Raw genomic sequence first — 24,277 nt, 5'->3', positions numbered from 1 at the left:
CAGTCAAAAGTATTGTGACATGTAAAGTATTCCAACATTTCACACAGTCACAAGTATGTGATTTCTATCATTGGGATCATATGCAGTGCAGTAGATGGATTAAATCTCACCATCTCATATCTCGCTCGTGAACGTGCACTCTGGAAGCGTGCAAACTCGCGGCGGTCGTGGACGGTGATGACCAGTTTCCAGAGAGCTAGCAGCACGATGCCCATCAACAAGATGCTGCCAACAACTGCCAAGAGCACAGTCATGGCATTTGGGGCAACAGCACATTCTGGAAACACGTGGAAACAAAATGCATAAATGCATGGCCATAATGTAAGACATTGATGCATTTTCCCCATTAGAAACAATGCTTGTATCAGAAATAACAAAAATATAAACTCTTTTACTTTGATCTTTTATTCACTTATACGTTCCAGAAATGACTGTGCTGAACAAGATTCTGAAATGCCGTTCTAAGTGGGCCAGTTGTGAAGTGCTAAACACTGACCTGGCTCTTTAAGAGCAGTGAGGACCGACTGGCCACTGGCATGTTCAGAGTAGGTGAACTTCATCACACAGTCCTTCTCTGTCTTATACACGCATTGAACAGCGTTGGAATCATCCTTTTCTGAAACAGATAGAGAGAAGTTGAGGAAAAGAGGAGTTTAGTTGAATAAAACAGCTGTGCAAACTCTGTCTAAGGCAATAAAATGAGAAAGAAGTGTCAAGCCAACAGCATAAACACTGAAACACTGAAATTATTGTTGGACCAGACCCTGCATTCCTCAACAAGGACCCAGATTGATCAAGAGTGTTTAAATGTTATCATAATTAAAATCCCCAATAGTCTAGGAAGTCTCTCCCTTCCTAACATTCATTTAACTACGGAGCCTCTTTTCTCCAAATGAGCTAGATGTTTCCGGTATGCACATGTGGAGTCCATTAAGGAAGTCAGCTGACTGAAACGGCAGAGAAATGTTGTTAAACATCATCCTTGATGCCTTCTTTTACAATGAAGAGTGACATGGAAAGGCCTTAAAGAGTTCACAGGCAACCTGAATGTTTCACTAATGCATTTCAGCGAATAAGACCAGCTTCATATTGCTCAACAATAAACATTCATTCATGCATTCCTAGACACATGTAAAAGAATTCCTCCAGCAATAAAACCTGTTATAAATACCCCGGAGAAGGTCTCATAAACTTTATTCATAGCTTACGGACTCTAATAAAACCTTCATGATTATAAATGAATAAAATAAAAAATTATATACAAAAATATAATAAAAAGAGATCTATATACACAACAAAATAGTGTTTTCTAAATTGCTATTCTAAATGATTTTACATGTCAGTGGTTTGTATTAATAGCACGGTTTTAGTGGAAGAGCAGTAAACACATGCTTTCACAGTGGGACACAGAACAGCTAGTGCTGTGGAGACGTCCAGACTCACATTCTCTAGATAATAACATAAACAGAGCAGGACATGAGACGCCACAAACTGTGCTTCACCCTGCTGCGGGTAACACAGTCATGACCTGGAAGCACAAACGGTGGCGCTCGACCAACAGTGTGTCCTGATGATCTCTGAACTGAGCTCCTGATCACTGCTGGGGTCAACTTTTCTCTTTGACTTAAGGAAGATGCCTGTTAAGCAACCATTATTGTGTTGTCTTTTTGAGTTTTCTCATATGAGTTAATTTAAGTACCATGTTTACTGAATAGTTAACTGATAGCAGAGCATAAACATACAAACAAACATATGTCCAAATATTGTTCTTTGGCTCAAACAAACCACATATGCATTTGGATCAGAGGTAGAAGTGTGTTTGTGCAGGGTGGAGAGAAGAAGTGATCATTATTCAGTGTGTCAAGTGTGCACTCACTGAGTGTTTCCACCGTGATGATCTCATCCTTGCACATGCGCTGGCAGGTCTGGTTATCGGCCAGTCTCCCCGTGTTAAAGAGACGGCACTCAATGCATTCCCTGAGGAGAAACATATAGAAAAAGTCAAACTGTAACTATCACAAGACTGACAAGTTTGAATCTTAACAAGAGACATAGACAAATGAAAGCGATCTCAGACTCTGCCAATCAGCTCTGAGGAGTCTAATGGAGAACACATGTTGGTGTATGTAGTGTAAATAAGAGCTCTGCTGACATCATCTTGTGGGATGCTACTTTGCGCCACAGAAATATTTTTGATTTGTTCCTCAATAACAAAAACAGACACACAGCTTTATTGCCAAGTGTGTTCACCCACACACACACACTAAATTTGTCTTGGTGTTAGGGGCTTCTGGTACAGAAAAAAACAAACAAAGTGCAGACATACAGTACATAAAATGAGAGAACAGAAAATATAGCAATTAAAAAAAAAAAAAAAACAGAAAAAGGAAAAATGTCCATAGACAGAACTGTGAATGTGCTTATGTGCTATTTACAGATGTGCGGTACTGAGGTGTTATGTGTTGTTCAAGTGTGATATGGTCTGGGGGGAAAACTGCTCTTGTGTCTGGCTGTTTTGGTGCACAGTGCTCTGTAGAGCCGGCCTGAGGGCAACAGTTCAAAAAGAGAGTGGGATGGATATGAAGGGTCAAGAGTGATTCTCTTAGACCTTTTCCTCACTCTGGAGATGTAAAGTTCACCAATAATCTTCTCAGCAGTCCTGACTGTCCATTGTATTCTTCTGATGTCTGTTTTGGGAGATGAACCAAACCAAACAGGTGATGACCGGGTTTCAGCAGCTCCTGCAGCAGGTTGAACTTCCTCAGCTGTAGGAGGATATCCAGCCTCTGTTGGGTCTTTTTTACAATAGAGTTAATGTGATTATGAGAGATGGTGTTGCCCGGGAACCTGAATGACTCCACTGCAGTCACAGTGCTTTTCTCTGTGGGTTTCTCCTGAAGTCCACAATCATCTCCACAGTTTTAAGAGTGTTTAGCTCCAGGTGGTCAAGACTGCACTCTGAAGTGCAGTCATTTGTATACAGGAAGCATTTTACCAGCATGATGTTTGTTGTTTATGTGAGTGCACACAAATAAACAACTTCTTTACAGATTCGAAAGATGTACTACTCTTATCAGTGTGACCAAAAACTGAGGATTTTAAGAGCAAGTGAGCGCACCGGAGCTCATCTTTCCTGCAGAGAGCGCTACTGTTTAGCTTCACTAATGGTTAGTCAACTGTAAGGGGGCAGCCCAACATATTTTATGAAAAGGAAGTGCCAATTTAAAGTAAAATAAGGTTGAAATGCTGCAAATGAGTATGAAACTGTATGCTATTGGACAGTACAATTCCCATATGCAAACATATTTTCAATAAAGTATCCACTTTTACAGACAGACCTCACATTAGAAATCGAGTTAGCTTTAGTTTAGTTAGTTTCAGCATCTTCGGTCTCATACCTCTTTGTTCCACAAGCATCTGGACAGGTGGGACATTTTTCGCACGTGTCCCCAAATGCCCCTGGCTCAGTGCACTGGCACCGCCCACACACACAGCTGCCCCGCCCGCTACAGATCTTGCCGTCGTCCGACACACAGGAAGCCGTCTCTGTAGAGCAATTACAGTTGTCTCCAATATAACCAGCGTGGCATTTACACTCACCGCAGTGGCATTCTCCATGGCCTGGGAAACAGGGAGAGAGAGATCTGGAATAAACCTTACATAGCTTCTAACACTGTAACCTCTTATTATGTAAAATGGCTGGTATGTGCAACAATTGCACTAACAAATGTGGTTAACGTATGAACACAAAGACCTCTTAGAAAAACATAATACTGTAATGCACACAGTGAAAGTGAGAGCTTGCATATAACCAACATTTACTGACATGAATAGAAACAAAAGCGTTACACATTTCTCGGTCATAACACAAAGATGGCCGCTGTCTCCTCCTCCCACATTCTCTGGAGTCTCTCGGTCCATGGCTGTGCACATTCCACTGGACTGATTACATGCAGATCTACTCATTCCAACACCAAGGATTCTTGGCTTGTGTCTCCATCGCTGAGTGTGAGCAGAACTCTTTTTGTCTTTTGCAACAAATGTGCCAATGTGTTAAAATCACTGCATGAATGACCCAAGTGAAAGTTAATGTTCTGATGCAGTACTGTACGAGCGAAATGTAAAGGGCCGTAAAGTCAAAATGATAAACAAGACACACTTTCATGGCAAAACAGCGGTGAACAGATTCAAAGCAGTGCTGAACACTTGGTGTGCCATCAGCTGCAGCCTCACACCAATGATTGCACAAGAACTAGAAAATGTTGGAAAAATTGAGCACACATGCTCCAAAGAGGCAGTTTTGTGCTTGTGTAGTCCAGAGAGGTCATATTAGCTTGTAGGAAAGAAGAGGAGTTCTGCTTTAAATGTGATTGCTCACCCATAAATAAATATTCTGTCATTTACTTACCTTCTAGTCCTTGCATTACTGTTTTGTTCTTTATGTAGAAAGTAGAAATTTTAGAAGACCTTTTTATTTTAACGTTTTAGAATTGTAGTAAGACCTTCATGCAGCTCTTTATCCGTTTCATAGTGACATGAGGTTTCAATCCAACACATTAAAAAATAAGTGAATTCTACTCACATGACGTTTACCAATACTTAAACATGACACTTTTGTTTTCTGAGGAAAAAGTAACATAATGGATGCTTGGAATAATCTGGGGTGAGTAAAGTTAGTGGTCAGTAAGATTTTTATTATTCCAAATAAAGGCTGTTCTTTTGACATTACTAATAAAAGAATCCACCAATATAATAAAAAGAGGTTTGTATGTAATGTTGCTGTTTGAGCATAAACAATATCTGCAAAGTTACAAAGCTGAAACCTCAATGCAAATGGAGATATCGTCTTTTACATTTCTGGCAGTTTGATGGCTACAAAAATGGCTCGTAGGGACTACAACAAGTTACTTCCCAGGTTCGTGACATCACAAACCCAAATAAACCCTTACCTTGGGAAAAGGCAGCAAAGGGGGTGATGCCATGCTCTGCTGCATTAAAGAAGAGAAAGAGAAAACTAGAGGTGTGTGTAAAAATCTGTTCATATATGAATCACGATTCGGTCTTCTAACAATTAACCGATTCACAAGTTTTGAAATCAATGTTCTAAAGCAGTGGTTCTTAATACTGTTCACACGTCCCCCTGCTATGCATCTCTCTCTATCTCTCTCTTCCTTATTCAGCTCAGCTTCTGTAAAGAACTGTTATAATTATACACTTATTTTCGCATAGCTATGAGAATCGTTAAACATGAATGCGCGTGCACTTGCCATTCTGTATTAAAGCATTAATCAGGATAAAACCATATTTTAAAAGCTAACATAAGCAGTAGCTTATATACAGCGATAAGCAGTATTAATGACGCAGGTGTTTACAATACAACCAGAGCACATGATGCTGAGATGAGGGGCGGGATATTTAGATGGTTTAGCCAATCAGTTAGCTAACCAATCAGAGCCCATCACCTATTTCCGAGGGAGGGACTTCAGAAAAAAAAGGAAATGATCAGCGTGTTAATAGGAGAATGGACAGAGCGGTGTGGAATAAAAATTGTAAAAATTTTTTTTTTTTTTTTAACTAAGCATTAACATAACCCCCCACAAATACAATCAAGCCTAGAAAAAAAAAACACTGAACCAACCCTTTAAGCAGTTTTCAACACTGAAAATAAGAAATATTAAAAACATCAAATAAGCACATTAGAATAATTCTGAAGGATCATGTGACACTTAAGAATTAAATAATGCGTGCTGAAAATTCAGTATTGCCATTACAGCAATAAATCACATTTATAACATATCCAAACTGAAAACGTTTCACAGTGTTACTCTTTTACAAACTTACTGACCTCAAACTTCTGAACAGTAGTTAAAATGAGAAAAGTTTTGAAAAAAGTATCCCTTTAAAGATATTGCACATTCTCCAACCTACTGAGGGAGATGCTGTTTGATGCAATCTAATCTAATCTTGGGAGAAAGGGAAGTTACATGACTCTAAAGGATGATCAGATATGATGCTGAGAGAGACACGTACAGTGAGGGATGATGTGTTTAAATGTACATACACACACACACACACACACACACACAAAGTGGTACTAAAACGGTCCAGTGAGGCCATGCTGGTCAGCTCCCACACAATAAAGATTTCATTGTGGTGCCACAGCAGAACTAATACAGTCCAGGAATGTGTAAGCACTGAATTCTTCACTGACAGACAACCAAATTCTCCTAAAAGATATAAAATGCACCTTATAAAAGTAAGCGGCTCCCCATTTATAATTAAGAGGGGGAAAAAAACATGTTCATTAAAATGCTTTTATTTATTTTTTTAAGACCTTTAATAAAGTAAGACTGCAAGTCTGTTAGGGTTATGAGAGGAAAATAAGGATGAAAAAAATCCTCTGAGAGTTATATTGAAATGTACCCCTCCTTAGGGCACTAAACATGGCGTCCACTTCCTTCACTGAACACCTTTACTGAACGATTGAACTTCTGAACGGATCTGGTATGAACAAGGACACGTTGTGGCGCGTTTCCCACACCTGTTTTCTTAAGCCCTTTTAAAGGTGTGTGTATGTGTGACGGTACTCTAACTTGAAAATAACAGCATCCACAGGCTTCACGTTTAATGTTTTTACCACAGACATTCAGAACTAACAGTCCTTCGATTTAATGTGTTAAGTTAAAATATCAAGCCATCATCTGTACGCTAATAAAAATAAAAACGCTACAGAATCAATGCAGACCTGCTCTCCCAGCATTCCTGACTCCAGTCTTTTATTTAGGTCACTGAGTGCTGTTGCCATGCCAGAAAGGCAGATCCAATGTTTGAAAGCCTCTGGGAATGAGCCTCAGCCCATGTCTACCACATCCACAGTCAAACTAGACGAATTCACACATGACTGAGTCCAAAGCCACGCGAGCACTGAAATATGTCAATTACTCTCAACCTCAAGTATCAGGTTTATTTAAGGGTGCAAAGTTTCACAGTCAACACAGAGTCTGTGCTTGTAAACACTGTTCAAGAAGTGTTAACTTGAGCTCTATTGCTGTGAAGTCTTCATGAAGGGCAAAGTCATCTTTATGTGATGAAAATGTCCTTTATTCCAGCCTTAAAAATATTATAATGTGATAAATTTAGCATGACTTGACAGACATATTTAAAAGAAAATAAGCAGGCTTGTAATCGGTCATGAATGAACAATGCCCAAGTCACGAAGTCAGACTGATACTATGATCATACATCAAACTAACGTGGAAAGTTACATTTAAAAAAAAAAAAAAAAACTTCCAGTCCTAACTTCCAAGGGCTTTTTGTTCTAGTTTCTTATATGAACAACATATTGGCAATGTTGTTATCGTTAACAAACACTACTAACAAGTTAATGAAATAATTTCTATAAACAAAATTTGTATAATTTCAATAAAGCTCAAGTGAAATGAAAATGAAAATTAGAAATCCTGCCTTGGCAACTAACTGAACTATATGTTTAAGAAGTATAATAAGAAAAAGCCTGATTTTATTATGAGATTACACTATTGTAAATAAAAAATTTTTTTTTTTTAAAAACTAATAATTTCAAAAGCACATGAAATTAGTAAACTAAACCACAACAAAAAATGAAAACTGAAATTCTAAAAGCTAATTGAGAGAATTCATAAAAATTCTTATTAGTCTATAATACTGCATATTATACTAAAACAAGGATTTTCATCATTCTCCATTTCTAACAATCAAGTAATTACATCTTTTTGATGCTGAATATATTTTACAATATATAAAACAACAATCCATACAATCCAGACCTGCTGAATCCATTTATCAATTACTGTCCTGAACTGCTATTGGTTGACTGATATGCTGACCCTGACCTGGTCTTCCTGTTATAAAGACCATTTTAGCTACTGCAGTCCCACAGGAAGTGTAGATCCTGCTGCTGAAGCAACAGGAAGGACATTCCTCTTTATATTGGAACTCTCCAGGGTGAGCGCTTCATTTCGCTCCACTCAAATGCTTGAGCTATTCTATTCTAGTGTATCATCACACTCCCCTCAGTTCACAGTCAAGAGTCACTGAACTTACTGACCCATGATGCATCTGCCTGCCGACACCAGAGGGAGATACAATTACAGTGAGGAGACTATGAAAGCTCATCGGGTCAATATAAAGTGGACATTCAATTTCTTGTTGGACATAAGCCATTTTTTAGCAGTTCAGTATGGACAGCCAGAGACGGCTAATTTTTTTTTTAAGACCATTCCAAAATTTGGGGGAGGTAAAAAGTTTATAAGCACCGCATTTATTTAAAAATAAAATAAGTTAATCAATAAAAAAAGAAGGTATATATTTTATGCATGAATAATGTAGATGGCAGAAGCAAACAGACCTGCAGACGGACTTCTAAAACATAACGTGGTCATGACATGTGGTTTCTCTGCCTTTCTTGTGGTGGTAAACTTAAAATAGATCCTCCTTTGAATCTGAAAAAGACTCGGCAAGCCCTGTAATCACTGGGGTGCAGTGAGAGCACAGGGTGTGTTACCTCTGCCACGTTCTAGTTCCACCCAGTGAGGAACCACCAGCACAACCCGGTTCTGCTCCAGGCCAGGGGAATCTCACTTCCCTGTCTGGAGCCGTGAGAGGGAGCGGGTTTCAGAAATGCTTACCAAACAGTAAGCAAGTAAGCTACTTGATATCTCAGCAGTCTACATTCACAAAAACGTGCCATCACAGACTCTGTGGTCATTCTTCCTTCCCTATGAAAGAAGAAACAAACAAGTACGTTGTGTGTAATTCAACTCCACATTCAGTGGAAAGTTTTAGGCACTATAAAAAAAGCTTATTTTGATGGAAAATCATTCATAGGGAGAAGCAAGCAGATAAAACATAGAACCAAAAGTGTCGAAAGGAGAATTAAAAGCAAAATTAGACTCGTACTGACTGTTTTTTGATGTGGTGTTTAAGGCCTTAACCAAGGAGTTCTAGTACACGTGACATGGACCACAGAGACAGAACATCATCCATCTGGAGAAACGGTCATAGTTGATGCTCCTTCTAGGAAACAGGCTGAAGGGGTTAACTTTATATGAGTCATCTGGTTTTCACAGACCTCCAGTCCAGCACCGATCTGATAAAGTGTGCTAAATACATAAATAAATCACAGAACTGTTTCCCACTTGTTATTTTAGGCACCAAATGACAAGTTTGTAGTCCTCTGTTCTAGGCCATTACTAGGAAAAATGTACACTATCGTTTAAAAATTTGGGGTCTGTAAATTTTTTTATTTTTATGTTTCTGAACAAAGTCTCTTATGCTTACCAATGCTGCACTTATTTGGTCAAAACTACTGCAAAAACAGTAATACGGTTAAATCATTATAACAATTTAAATTGACTGTTTTCTGCTTTAACATGCCATTTAATCCTGTGACCTTATAAATGTCTTCACTGTCACCTTTGATCAATTTAATGCATCCCTGCAGAATAACAACAATGGACCCTTTTCAAAAGCATTGTAAATTCTCAAATTTAGTTTTTTTTTTACATTTTTTAAATAAAATTAAATAAATTATAATACACATTTATAACACTATATTTTGTATTACATCACCTTTGCAGCAAAAGCAAAAAACTAAAAAACTAGTTAATGCTAATGCAAGGGTGTTTCTGATACAGTGTCTAAGGGAGGGACGTAAATTTGACATCGTTTTCTCTTCTCACCGCAGTTATCAGCCTCTCAGTAAATTCGTGAAAACACCATCATGGATTTTTTTCTTTTCCTATCTGAGCAAGTGGGAATGGAAAAAAATATATTTTGGGTACTCTCCCATTCACTGCTTTCGCAGTTAACCTAACTATGATGACTTAAGACTATTCCCAAACTTTTGAACAGTACTGTACATGTACTGACACTGACCATATCATCTGCTACTGAAATTGTTCAGATTTCACCATATACAAAATAACAATAAATCAGTCAGTCCTAATGGCCATATATTTTAGAAACTAGTCTAAACTGGTTTCAGTGTGAACAAAGCCATAGATTCTTGCTGTGCGTGAGTAATGGACCCTTGTGGAAGCTGCCAACCAAGCTAACTGCTCCTTGCTTCTTCATGTTTTTAAATTACTTCCATTCAGTATTTCCACACGCAAGAGCAATGTGTTGTCTGACTTTACTTTGCAGGAACAGTGTGACCTCTGTGTGTTTAGCTTAAGAAGTACAACTCATTGGTCAATAGAGAAACATGTGGAATACAAATATGTAGGCCAAGACACGGCAAGCTGCCTCTTGTAGTTGCGTCTCTAGAGTGGTGATGAAGTCTTGGCAGTAAAAAACAGAAGGTCTATAGATGCTTGACGTGGTGTCTGTTCCTATTACAAGATTCCTGTGCAACCAGGAAACCTCAATGTATTCCAAAGAGAATCAAATAAGTTAAAAATAATCGTGAAATGACTCTCACATGTTTCACCACTTAATAAGGAGCACATCTGAACTCTTATAAAGCCTTTTTGAGCAGATAAATTATATTTGAGAATTATTGCAGTCAGAAGTTTTGTCTCATGTGACTGCAGGGTAACTCATCTCATGCTCCAGAGACAATAACAATTACAGAGTAGGCATGCATACAAGATAAATACATATTTATTATGCTACACAGCCGTCTGATGCCTTTTAAATAAACAGGAAAGCTGAGGACAACAATGCACAGTAATGCAGATTACCTTTAAAACCATGCACTATACTCTGGGCCTGTGGTACATCTATTAGGTTTCTGGTTAGGAACAAGCTCATGTGTTTCCCTGCATGCTTTACTGCTGGTACGGTATGGTGTAAGGCTTCCACTAATTACCATTTAATGAGCTGCAACATGTTTCTGCAACTCAACAGCATAAAAGTGGGAAGGGCAAAGAGCCAAAAAACACCATGTCTAGAACTCAGAGTGGTTTAAGAATAAAACACATAAAATGAGTATAAACAAGAAATGCATAACAGTTCTGTTAATTTAGTAATTTTGGCAGGGAAAAATCGTTATCTTGTTTCAAGAGTGAGTCCCGAAATAAGAGGCGTGGTAATTCCATTGTAGCAATGTGGTCACTTGCGGACAGATTTGTAAAGCAACTAAACAAGACCAAGATGGACAGGTTTGGGTGTGTTTTACCAGCCCTCGAGGAGACACAAAGTCACAGCTGAGATTTGTTTGTTTTAAGCACTGGCTGATTGCAGTGTACCGGTACAATGAGGACACTGCAAAACTCTCAGATCTGAGAGCAAACTAAAATACCACCCAGTTTCACACACAGAGATCTAAAAGTCTTTTAAAAGCATTTCATACATTTAAAACTGGAAAAGACTGAGAAGTCACTTATCATAATGTAATAAAATGTACATTCTACTACAATACACAAATGAAAATGTTACAAATTCTTCTATATTCTTCCATAAGATAGTAAACAATAAATGTTTTGACATTTTTTCAATATCATATTGAAAAAAAAGTCACTTTTCACTGGTGGTCTCTGTCTTTTGGACTCCACTGTAAAACAAGCTTTACACGGGTAAACACACAACCTCAGGGCACATAACCAAATACTTTCACCAAAGCATCATGTTAGTGTCAGTCAAGTATGAACCATTGCATCAAATCACGCAGTGACATGCAGAAACCATCTTCATGAATTCATAAAACCTTCTGTTTAATAACCGCTCATCTGCCCAAGGGGCAACATTATTTAAAAAAAAAAAAAATTTATACCCTATTTCTAAAAATAAAAAACCTAGTAGCTGAGATTTAGGGTGTGGATGTAAGTGTAACATCCATTCATGGGGCATAAAATTTCAAAGGGTAAATATGAATACCTGCCAACCACCCACCATGAGCAGGTTTTGACATTCTATTCTTTTGAAATGTTTCGTGTAAACAGGATTGGCATTTAAAGGCATGACAGAAAAGTCAGTCAGAAGTGACGTAGGAAATCATAGGGGATGCTTTATTTGTTTAGCATGCTGATCCAGGTCCCCGAGGCTCCTACAGGATCCACTTTCCATCCGGATTAGGTTTTTTCAACTGAGCTTTTCATTTTGCTTGTGCATTTAGGGATGCTTTTCAGATAGAGCACATCTGACTCAATAACCAACAAACGCATGTGCTTGTTAAAATGCCTCTTTTGAACTCAATGGACTCCTACACTTGCAAACTAAAAACAACATTGTCAACAGCTATTCTGGCAGCAAGTGCACTTTTATCACAAATCAATAGACTAAGTGAGCAATGAAGTCTATTCCAAATTCCCACCACAATGAAAACAGATCTGAAGGGTTTATATCCAATCATCTAATACACGCCAGACTTTCCTGTATTTTTGATGATGGTAAAGCGGTGAAGGCCTTGTCTGTTTGTTTGCTTGCTTCTGAGGTCATTGTGTTGCCAGGTGTTGATGTCATTTACTGTGCTAAAGAGGATGCAGGGGTGTGGGAAAAAAATACGTCAATGGTCTGTGTACAGTTACAGAGATGAGTTGGAGGAATCTTCGCCAAACGTTAATTGGAACCACATTACATCCCAATTACAGCATATGTTTGGTATTCAACATACAATGTCATCTGCTCCATGTGCGTAATGCTAACATAAGCTAACATCTGAACGTATCTGAAAAACAGCTCCAAAAACATCCAGGTGTCTAACATATTTCTCGGGTAGACTGCAAATGTTTTTGAGAAAAAACATCACTTCTTATATGTTTTACAAGTTGGTGACAATTTAAAAACCCTTGTATGATCGTATACTGCAGGGGGTCAAGTGCACAAAATTTAACAAAAAAAGGAAATATTTAGTCTTTGCTGCCACATTTGACCAATTCAATGCATTATTACTGAAAAAAAATGAACAAAAAATATTTATACAATTTTGAATGGTAACTTTTGAAAAGGTAGTGTAAAAATGGTTATCACTAAATTCAGTTGGATAAATCATGTGAAATCATGACCCAGATTAAAACGATGTGAAAGAATTTGGTTCCACACTCCATTACTTGCAATTTTCTAGAGCCACAAACCTTTACAACAAACATGTTTAACTGACTAGGTCTACACAAACCTCAACAACAAGGTTGAAGATTTAAACAACAAAAAAAAGGAGTAAATTTATGTGTCAGGGGCATTTAGTCTCTATTCCTGGCTCTCTCTGTTTTTAAGCAATTTAAATCAACAGCAGATGCATACAACACTACAAAGCTGAGATTTACAAAGGAAGCCATCAAAAACAGCTCAATAGTTTCAACATACTGTCACTTCTCACACTTCTTGAGACTCAGAAAGCTATTGTGCAGAGATTGGAAACATATGTCCATTAATACGTTTTCATTAAACCTTAGACTGACATGGGGCATGTGAACTTAAAAGAAAGAAAGAAAAGTTCCAAATAAAACCCATTGTGTACTTCCAACAGCAGTCACTCTAAATCCTTTCAATCATAAAAGTTCAGCAGATTATGAATCTTTCATTTTGACAGCTGAGCGCAGACTAACTGCTCGAACACAACAAAGGACACACAGAAGTCTTATCTGTGCAGTACGGCCCTTCTGTAGGAGTGCTTCAGACTGCTATCAGCACAAGGCCACACTGATCACATCCAACCCACAAAATACAAACACTAAAATTTCAGATTTATAGAGAAGCACATATAACTTTAATGTAAAATTTAAATTAATGTAAGATTAAAAATGGTTATACAGTTTCTAATAAAACTTTTATGCATAGGTTTCTTGACAACTTAATCCCTATCAGTCGATCACACCATTCTTCTGTCAAATATTTTAGTCTGATGACTCTGAAACTGTTAAACTGACCAGAAGAAGCTGTATCACCCTGTGTAGGATCACCGGCTGACTCTGCATTATTATATAATTAGCAATTTGCATAATAGTGTTCATCGTCTGTTTGACTAGGACTTTTATTATTTTTTCTGAAAATCTCTGCCATATTCACAAACTGACAGTTACCATCATGACTTAATTTTAAAACTTAATTTTCTGTAAAGTTGCTTTGCAATGATTTGTATCGTAAAAAGCACTATAAAAATAAACTTTAATTGATGGGATTTCAAGTTTTATTTTCTCTTTGGAGCGTTACAAGCTGTTCGTGTATAGATGAGATCCCTAAAGTTGCAAAGACTAATGTCTCAAACCCGAAGAGATTTTCTTTATAAAAAAGTTAAAACTCGTCCAGGCCCTCCTAAAACACCTTGTCTAAACATGCCCCCACATGTCTAAGTCATGATTTGGGAAGATTTGCATAATGCCACTAGGGGCGCCCCCAAGGGGGCACACTTTTAGAAAAAATGGTGTAAATGTAAAAATAAAAAAAATGAGTCAGCTGTCAGCACAATTAGAAATAAGACATCAGCACAATAACACTCAGCAAAATAGTCTAATTATCATTATCAATAAAATTCCAGAAATCACAGAGATATAACTTTTTGTCTATATTGCAAACCCTCAATTGTTTTTCTTTATTTTAATGTGCCACCCCAAAATTTACTGTGGCCTCATCTGGCAACCCCTGTTAAAATTTTCTGGGGGCGCCACTGAATGCACACAAAGAAATAAGGCGTAACTTTATTGTTGCTGCCACTGTGTGCTTCGTTGTGAAAGCGAAAATACTCAAAAGAGGACACGAGCAGAAATCAGTGGTTAAGTTGTATTTACAACACTGTTAGAGTACAGTTCATCCCAAATATTCAGATCTGTGCAGCGAATTTTATTGAGGACTGTTTCCTGATCCTGGAAGAGTAGACTACAATGCCAGCTGTTCTGACTCACAGTCTGTAAGTACGTTTTCATATTTAAAGATTTGCCACTGATGATTCAAACTTTGAATCAGGATTTGAGCAGTTATATAGTAGAGCTTGTTGTTTGTCATTTCTCCGATCACAAATGCAGACATGCTTTTATGTTTACATGGCGCAATGCAACGCAACACATAAAAAGAAATATTTTGTAATATTTCCAATGTTACAAAAACTGCATTCTTCCATCTTAGAAACATTGCCAAGCTACGAAACATGTTATCTGTTTCTGATGCAGAAAAGCTAGTTCATGCATTCATGACCTCTAGACTGGACTATTGTAATGCACTTCTAGGTGGTTGTCCTGCTTCTTCAATAAACAAGCTACAGGTCGTCCAAAATGCAGCAGCTAGAGTCCTTACCAGGTCAAGAAAATATGATCATATTACCCCAATTTTACAGTCTCTTCACTGGCTACCTATTAAGTTCCGTATCATTTACAAATGATCATTACTCACCTATAAGGCCCTAAATGGTTTAGCTCCAGCGTTCCTAACTAGCCTTCTACCACGTTACAACCCATCACGCACCATAAGGTCACAAAACGCTGGACTTTTGGTCGTTCCTAGGATAGCGAAGTCCTCTAAAGGAGGTAGAGCTTTCTCACATTTGGCTCCCAAACTCTGGAATAGCCTTCCTGATAATGTTCGGGGTTCAGACACACTCTCTCTGTTTAAATCTAGATTAAAAACACATCTCTTTCGCCACGCATTCGAATAATGTATCTTTTTAATTGTGAGTGTAGTTGCATCTGATCAAAGGTGCATTTTTATTCATTAGCTTGGGTTAAACTAATTTTACTTTGTTGGATCAGCAGCTATGCTAATGATGTCTCTATTTTGTTTCTATGTTTCGCCACGGGTAACTAGGATTTACACAAGCTCCAGTCTGGATCCAGAACACCTGAGAAGAGATGATGCTGACCCTCAGAGGACCTCATATGATGCTAACCCTGAATCAACAAACAGAACTAACAATTATTGCTAAATGTGTGACTGAATCATATAATAACTTAATTAATAATATTGATAGTTCATCGTCTAGCTGACTACGTCTTGTATTATTATTATTATTTTTATTTTTTTCTAAAATCCTGTCAAATGTGCACAAACTACTAGCTACTACTAAATATTGTAGAAACATAATTTTCTGTAAAGTTGCTTTGTAACGATTTATTTTGTAAAAAGCGCTATACAAATAAACTTGAATTGAATTGAATTGAAATTGAACATAAAAAGACAGTACAAGTCATTAAAATTGTATTCGTGGCAATCACAACGTACTGGATAGCTGCCCAATCAGTGTAAACCTCGCTTCTCAGACCGATGAGCTTTCAACGTGTTTCAGAAAGGCGGGGCACAGAGGAGAAACAATGTATAGTATGTTTTTTTTTACCTTAAACCACAAACACATTTCATTACACCAAATATACAAAATAATGTTCCTTTAAGCAACGTCATATGACCCCTTAAAATGTCTCTATATATATAGACAGAAAGTTGCTACTACAGTCCGGAATAGGACTTTGATCCTATTCAAGACGCTTTGATCCAATGGTCCAGGGTGACCTCGGAATCTTATTTTGCTACTGTTATTGAAAATGCTGTTTAAAGTAATAGCAGGGTGTGGAGTGTGATACACATATAAGGGTACAGCTGAGAAAACTATTTCAATACACTTCCATTAAACAGAGAGTTTCAAGAAAAACAAAACTTTGTTTACTCCAGGTGTATCAACAAGGGACTATGCTTAAAAGAACAATTATAAGAGTGCGTATAGTCATTTTAAAGTCATGTTTACATTTAAATGGCTTTAAAAAGCTTCTTTAAAGTCACCTTGAAAAATAACCACTATTATATACATCTATAAATGGAAGGCTACATAGAGTTAAGCAACACAATCTTCAAACTGCTTATTCTTGCCCTATTATATTTTACTGGGAAACCATCAGCCAATTCAGGCTTCACGAGTCAGGGCATGCTCACTACACCCAGTGACCCAGTAATAAAAGTGGGAGAGTAGGAAGCTCCGCCCCCATGGGATGTTTAACCTATTCAGAACAGCTTCTTCTTGACCTTTCAACTTTATCACAACAATCAACCCTGCACAGCAAACAAGCCTATTTCTCCACAAACACAGAAAGGTTTCATGTAATTTTTAAGATGAAAGTAAATAAAATGCAAGACATGCAGGGACTCTAAACATTGATTATACTTTTTGAAAGTTAAAAAAAGAAAATTAACACTTTACATGTCATTTAAAAAAACAATATTTGATAATAAGAATATTTTAACTTTACATTACAAGTTACAATAATACTTATATATAGTTAAAATATAGCACTTTTCTGAACTGTAGCCATAGGACTTCATGAGCACTTCTATCCTAAACACCTTGCAACTCACTAACTACTAAACAAGATGCTCTCACTGGAGCATTTCCAAATCAAAATGCCACAAAGCATGTTTATGAGACATTTATCAAGTGAACGAAACCTACGAAACTCTCATCAACGTTTGCCTTTTCCCACAGCCATTATTAGCGCGTTTACAAGAATTGTCCCAGTTAATTCACCATGGCAAAGTGGTGCGAAAAAGCATAGACACCCAGATTCATTAAGGACTCATTACTGCAGACAAGAAGAGTTTTACATGGCTGAGAAAGCAGAAACGGGACATATTCTAGATTCTACCAATGACATTATTGCTACAGAAGCTCAACAAATGTCCATTTTGTGCTGTGTTGACAGTTTCTGCTGACTAAAGAAAAACAGAGCTTTATTACTCATAGAGCAGCTATTGTGTGTATGGACAAACAAATACAGCCTTCTACAAAGCTCTCAATGTGGCATGGCAGAGATGCGTCCAGTGGAGAGGGAGAGGTGCCAGCCAACTGCTCTTTGGCAAGAACTGATAAAATGCATCGGGCACAAACGTAGCATCCTAAAGCTACCCATGGCAATCCAAATAAGCTGAATGGTTTGAGACAATGCTGAAAAACTAGATCATGGCCCATAAACTTCAACATTTTTGTACAAAACGATTGAACTCATATAGGTAAGAATGCATTATAGAACTGAAATGTAAAGATTTCCTCTTTGAAATGCACGGTGCATTGTAAGAACATAAATCCTTTGACCTCACCTGAGCACAGTATTCCCTTATGTCGTGCACAGGAGAAGTCGTCACACTCGCAGAAGGTGCCATAGATTTTGCCGAACTCCGACTCGTAACACAGACACTGGTTACAGCTGCATTCTCCGCGGCCGCTGCACACCTGCTTGCCCTCGGCCTCACGGCAGGCACTGAGGTGCTGGTGGTCGACCTCTCCCTCCTCGCACTCGCAGCGGGCCCCCAGGTAGCCGGGCTCACATCGGCACGTCCCGCAGCTGTAGGTGCCGGCGGAGTTGCAGCGGCTGCTGTTAGATTTGGTGTAATATGTGCAGCTGCAATCACAGCGGTAGTCCACAGAGACCTCCAGACGGTCTTTAAAACCCACAGGCCTGATGGTGAAACTCTTCCTGGTGCCTTTCGGAGGACATCCTCGAGCCTCTACAGTTATGTTGAAGGAGACCTGCAAGAAAGGACAGACAACTTACTTTCTTGTATTCAAGACGAAATACACAAATATCCCAAATCAAAGGCTGCATTCCAAGGGAGAATGAGTCACAGTGGCACTTAGAAGGCGCTCCCATTTCAAAGACTCCTTCATATGTGGCCTTGAAATGTGTGCTGCTTCCTAGGCCATGAAGGATACAAGGAATGGAAAAAACACACTCAAAAAGTGACTAATACTTGACTAATGTTGACTAATATCTTAACAAGCAAACTTACAGATCCACTTAAAGAGATATTCAACCAAAAATGAAAATCCTGTCATTAATTACCCTCAGGTCGTTCCAAACCCTTTAACAATGCTTAGTTTGACACGACGGATACAGACCGTGATTTGGGACACAGCTATTGAGTGCTACATGGATGACAAATTTTTGAAGTTTGCAAGACCTTGGTTAATGTTGGAAAATTCCATGACCAACAAAACTTTTTAATAAGTTTGCTAAAGCATTGATATAAGCACAACTAGTCCATAAAAGCAGACTATTAAGTAGATTAGCGCTCACGCTTGGCATCCCCAAAAGACAAAAAAATAATAATAATAAATCACAAGTGTGGGATTACTGATGTATTTAATGCTGCATAATAAAACATGAAAATATCTTGAGCTTGTGTTAACCACAAACCTTTGGGACATCTAAACCAAGGTTCAAGAATGCAAACTCGGTGGCAAACAGAGGCTTCACTAACTGATGTAGATCATACTTGTCAGATTAATCACAGAGCTTCAGACCAGAAGAAGGAGGGACTCCACCCTGATGATAACCACCCAAAAGGAAGTAAGTCTAATCATTAGAGGCTTCATCTTTACTAGCCCAGACTTGATCAACATCAATCAATTTATGGTAAGATGGAGAGATAAAAATTCAAAACTCATTTCTCAGATTTAGTATTCCACTTGAGATGTGGTTTAAGAGTCTTACAGCTGCACTAAATTAATGCAACATGCAGGGTTAAAGAGCCTTTATCACTTTATCAATTCTTTTCCCAGAAGTGAGCAAACTTAATGTGCGGATCCTCAGGGGAAGAAAACCCGACACTTTCCAAAACATGTAGCCTGGCTGGCCTTTGATTCAGAACCGCCCAGGGGAGCGAACAAGCCCAACACGCTGTGTCTGAACACTTTGAAGTAGTGTTTCACATCAGTAAGTCCTCCAGACCCAAGAGTTTAAAGCTCAGAGCCAAACACTGGGCCACAGAGGGTCATATTGATGGAGGTTGACTAGAGGCTCACATGTCGTCTTAATCAAAATGAAAGGCTAAGGCTGTCAGAAAAGTTATTTAAATGGAAAAGGGGTTGCTATTACTTTGACAGCACGGTTCTCTCTAAAGCAAAGTAACAGCCTAAAGAAAACACATATTCAGTGTAAAAATAGAAATGATGGAGAAAAGACTTGACACAAAAGGGAGGCAAGTAAGACAATTTATCAAATATTCAAAATGTCTATTTCTGTACAGGAGAACCTTTTGCTCATGTGGAAAATGTTCTTGTACTAGCATCCTAACTGTGCATGAAATCATGAATAACTGGTAACATTTTGGACAATTTGGCCCAAAAATCTCAATTCACTTATGAATTGTTTTATTTGTTTGCTGGTTTCAGTTATGTTCATTCCATAATGCCAATTTGATGCTCAAGAAACAAATCGCATTACTATCAATGTTGAAAACATTTGTGCTGCTAAATATTTGTTTTGTGGAAACCATGACTTTTTTTTTTTTAAATAAAAAATTAAATAAAAGGAGAAAAAAATTAAGATACAAATCTTTAACATTCTAAAATGTCTTTACCATTCCACACCAGAATTCAGAGTAGTGTATAATAATTTGTGTAAATAACATTAACTCTATGGTAAAATTACATCAAACAATCAAATTGCACTACATATCATCTCCATAAAGACCATGCTGTAAAGCAACACAAAAAAGCGGGAAAGTGAGGGGTCACAGATGGTCAAAAGCGCAGCAAGAAGAATTCTTCAATGAGGCAATGAGCTGCAGAATTGGATTAAGGAGACATGTGAGTCACGAGTACATGGCAATGGTTAGATGAAGACAGAAAGCATTGGAAAACTCAATTAAAGTCTGTGTGGTTGGGCAAAGGAAGAGGTGTGGACATTATATAAAGATGAGCCATCACTGGTCAAAACTCTAAAATGGCATTTTAATATAAACAAACCAGATTAAGAGTAGGGAAATCACTGCTAATGTTTTACATGTAGTGACGATTAGAACAGGAAATGACCGGGGCACGTTTCCCAAAAGCTTTGTTAGCTAACTATGGTGATAGTTCCAATGAACTCCATTGGTAACGACAGAACTTGCAACCTTAGTTGTTTTTAGGAAAAGCAACCCAGATCGCTCTGTGTCTTTGCAGAAGTTGTTTTTAGGAGAAATAAAGCCTTCAGAGCAGCAGCAAACTACAGCATTAATAAGAATGGGAGGAGCCTGTTTTCATTTTTTCTCTCTAGTCTTTAGCATGCAATAAGCAGAAAATAACATGAAGACAAGCTGCCAGTAGAAAAAAGAAAATACATTATTGTGAAATATTCAAACTAGACATTAAACTGGAGTATTCTGCAATAGCAGTTGAGTGATTTTTTAAAACTGAAATAAAGCTGAAATAATAAATATCAGATGAAAAACTGTTGCAGTGGCAACGAACTAAAATTAGTTTACGTTGAAATGAAAATGGATAAAAACTAGAAAATAAAACCAAAATTAAAATTAAACCTAAATGGAGATAAAAAAAAAAAATCAAATAAATGATAAAAGCACATGACAGAATTACTCAAATTAAAATGAAAATACAAAAATTAAAAGTTCATTATGAGAAAAGCTAATGATAAAAAAACAACAGTATATAAAATTACACTAAAAGAATACTAGATAATACTAAAAACAATACATTGGCATTCTAAACACCCAGCTGGGATTCATTTTTGTGATACCTGGATGGATGAGAATAATAATTTTTTTTTTTTTTTAAACACTCTATATAGTAATAGGTAAGAATGACATAAAATGTATATAAAAACACTTGTGGCTGTATCTAAAATATATTGCTATATCAATAAATCTTGCACAACAGGTAGCAGAGCTTTATAAATCCATGGCAAACAATGTCTATCCAAAAGTAAAGTTATGGGATTAGATGAATGTGCTATGTATGGGACACTTTAGTAGTCTCTAGGGGCTTGAATTACTTCTGTGAAAGGAATCTAAGCATAACTTTAGAATCTGAGCTACCACCTCTGTATCTAAAGCCTGTGTTTTTCCCTGAGAAAGAGGCCTGCTCCATTGTGCGAGCCCATTGAAATTCAGCAGCAGACTCCTCAGAGGGTTCAGGGGAGAACCGTCAGTGACACATGGGATTCTGTTTGGGTTGCGCTCCCCTTTCTAAAGGCATGATTGGCACTTGGGCACGGTGAGACAAATTTCCCTCGTGGATGAGACAAAAAGGCCCTGGCTGCTCCATTCAGAAAGGGTATTCAGCTCTACCCCACCACTTTCCCTCACGATCCTTCTCTACATTCAATTATGCAGAATGGGAATGGTACAGGCAAGAGTAGAGAACTCTGCTTGAATCCAAGGCTCAGATCACTGCATGGAGACATGTACCAAGTAGTCCTATAGAAGTTTTACAATGTAAGAATGTATGGGAGATCCAACAACTACAATCCACGACATGTGAACACTGTAAAGCGAAAGCATTATAAAGTAACTGTTAATACAAACACTGTTAGAACTAGTGTGCTTGAGGTTATGAATCTGTCATCCACATGTTATGATACAATAATATTTAGTTCCCTAAATCCTAAAGAGGGCTCTCTTGACTATTTTACTCAGACTATTTTACAAACAGATTGTAAGTCTGTTGTGGCTGATACAGGATAATGACATGCGAGTGCAGAACATGGCATATTATTCAAACTTTACATGCTCTCATTGAGTAAATAATGTACAGCAAGTAAGTTTGTGTAAAAGGCACTGGCGATATTTAATAAAGTACTAACAGTGTCACCGATTTTGAGGTCAGCACACTTGCGGAGGCCGGTCAGGGGCTGGCCGTCTTGGCAGGTGGCCGTGAAGGCCAGACTGAGATCTTCAGGATGGTCCCATACGCTCAGCTCAACCTTTGACCTGATGTTCTACATTAAAACAAAAACAAAATCATTCACATAACACAAAAGCCTCTCATATTCACTGGTTACAATTTCAATGAAAATGGAAAAATAAAAATCACATACTTGGTTTCTGTAATGCTCTAGCACCAAAAACTAAAATCACAAACAATCATCCTCTTGGCCAGGACACTACCACTCAAAACAACACCAAAATAGATCATATCCATGACAGTAATCATAGCCTTTGGTATTTTGGCATATTTTGGTGTAAACTAAAAGTCAGGAGAGATAAGTAACTTGGTCAACAACAACAAAAAACCCTGGCTTGATACTTGGTCAGTGTTTGTGACCAGTTATAAACAGATTATTGAATTTCTCTTCATAATGTAACATCATTCTAACATCATCAGAGCTATCTTATGACATGGTTTCCCATGGTGCTTAATTGTGTTTGCAAAACCTTGAGGCAGATGTCCAGTGGATCTACTCTACTGTACAAACATTTAGGGTTAGTAAGGCTACTACTGATAGAAATAAAAAAATAAAAAAATAAATAATAATGTACTTTTTTTTTTTTTTATGAAGTTTGTGTTAAATTAAGTTTACATAAAAATGCATGTGCAAAAGTGTCCTCCACTACAAAAGAAGCTCTCCACAACATTGTGACATCTTTTGGGTCCATTTCCTAAACCAAAGCAGCACTTTCAATACAGCCCCAAAAATACCAGTCTACAAAGATTACTGTGTGAACTAAGGCAAACACGTTAAATGTTCTTCACTAACAAAATTATCTCATTATCTCATGTAATCATGCACTGAAGCAAAAGAGTAAAGCTTTCCTAAAAATCACACTCCACAACATCATCTGTTCCTAATTCAATTCCAAACCATTTATTAGCTGAAAAACAATCAGGGTAATCAGTTTGGTTGCCAATTAAACTGGAGTCAATTTGTACACTTTATATATTACTGTGCTGTGAGCTGCCTGACCCTGAAGTGTGTTTACCACATTCCCTAAAAATGAACAGTGCGTTCATAATGGGCTGTCACTATATATATCACAGCTTCAACCTTGAACCATGAGATACACATACGACACACTTTACAGGGAACAAAAGCATGAAGGGATCAGCTATGGGGTCAACAAGAGCCCATTTTCTTTTATGAGCACTTTTAAAAATCCACCCACATTACAAGATGGTAATAAGAACAACTTACATTGTATGCGTTCACAATTAGCTGAATAATGTTTTTGGAGTCTTGGTCCAAAATTTCCACTGTAGTCCCAGGAATCAAAGCTGTGAGATTCTACAAGTAAAAAAACATTGAGGAGAACACTTTAATTTCAAAACAAAAACAGCTCAACGATGATCAAGATAGCTTCTGATGGATGAAAGATACCTTGTAAAGAACATAGTGTCTTTTGGTCACAGCAAAGATGAGGAAAATATTGTTTTCTGCCAGTTTCTCTCCAAGTAGAGCGAGTGAAGGGTAGTCCTGTGGAGAGATGTCCATGTATCAGTAAGATGCATTTTTTCATTCCCACACTCCCTGCAGTAATCTTTCTGTTGCAAAAGGAAGTTTGCAAAAGGAAGTCATCGCTCTTCTGATTCCCCTTCATGGTTTCTCCTTTCCACCCATTTCCTCTGTATTCAGTTACAGGTGTCCTCTGCTATGACCTGCCTGAGAATCCT

General features: G+C 37.7%; 1 protein-coding gene across 1 annotated transcript in view; it reads right to left on the bottom strand.

Moving 5' to 3' along the window:
* Positions 1–24,277, bottom strand: part of LOC113108494 (integrin beta-5-like) — a 32,321-nt gene that overhangs the window by 2,377 nt on the left and 5,667 nt on the right. The window contains exons 7-14 of the mRNA XM_026271666.1: positions 23,985–24,080; positions 23,802–23,891; positions 22,473–22,607; positions 17,986–18,415; positions 3,399–3,621; positions 1,877–1,977; positions 497–616; positions 111–277 (exon numbers count right to left, since the gene is read on the bottom strand). Of these exons, the coding sequence (XP_026127451.1) occupies positions 111–277; positions 497–616; positions 1,877–1,977; positions 3,399–3,621; positions 17,986–18,415; positions 22,473–22,607; positions 23,802–23,891; positions 23,985–24,080 (1,362 nt within the window). The remainder of the gene's footprint in view (positions 1–110; positions 278–496; positions 617–1,876; positions 1,978–3,398; positions 3,622–17,985; positions 18,416–22,472; positions 22,608–23,801; positions 23,892–23,984; positions 24,081–24,277) is intronic.

Source organism: Carassius auratus, chromosome 9, assembly GCF_003368295.1.
Source record: "Carassius auratus strain Wakin chromosome 9, ASM336829v1, whole genome shotgun sequence".
Classification (NCBI taxonomy): domain Eukaryota; kingdom Metazoa; phylum Chordata; class Actinopteri; order Cypriniformes; family Cyprinidae; genus Carassius; species Carassius auratus.
Note: the sequence above shows the minus strand (reverse complement) of the source record. Positions and strands in the feature narration are given on the sequence as shown.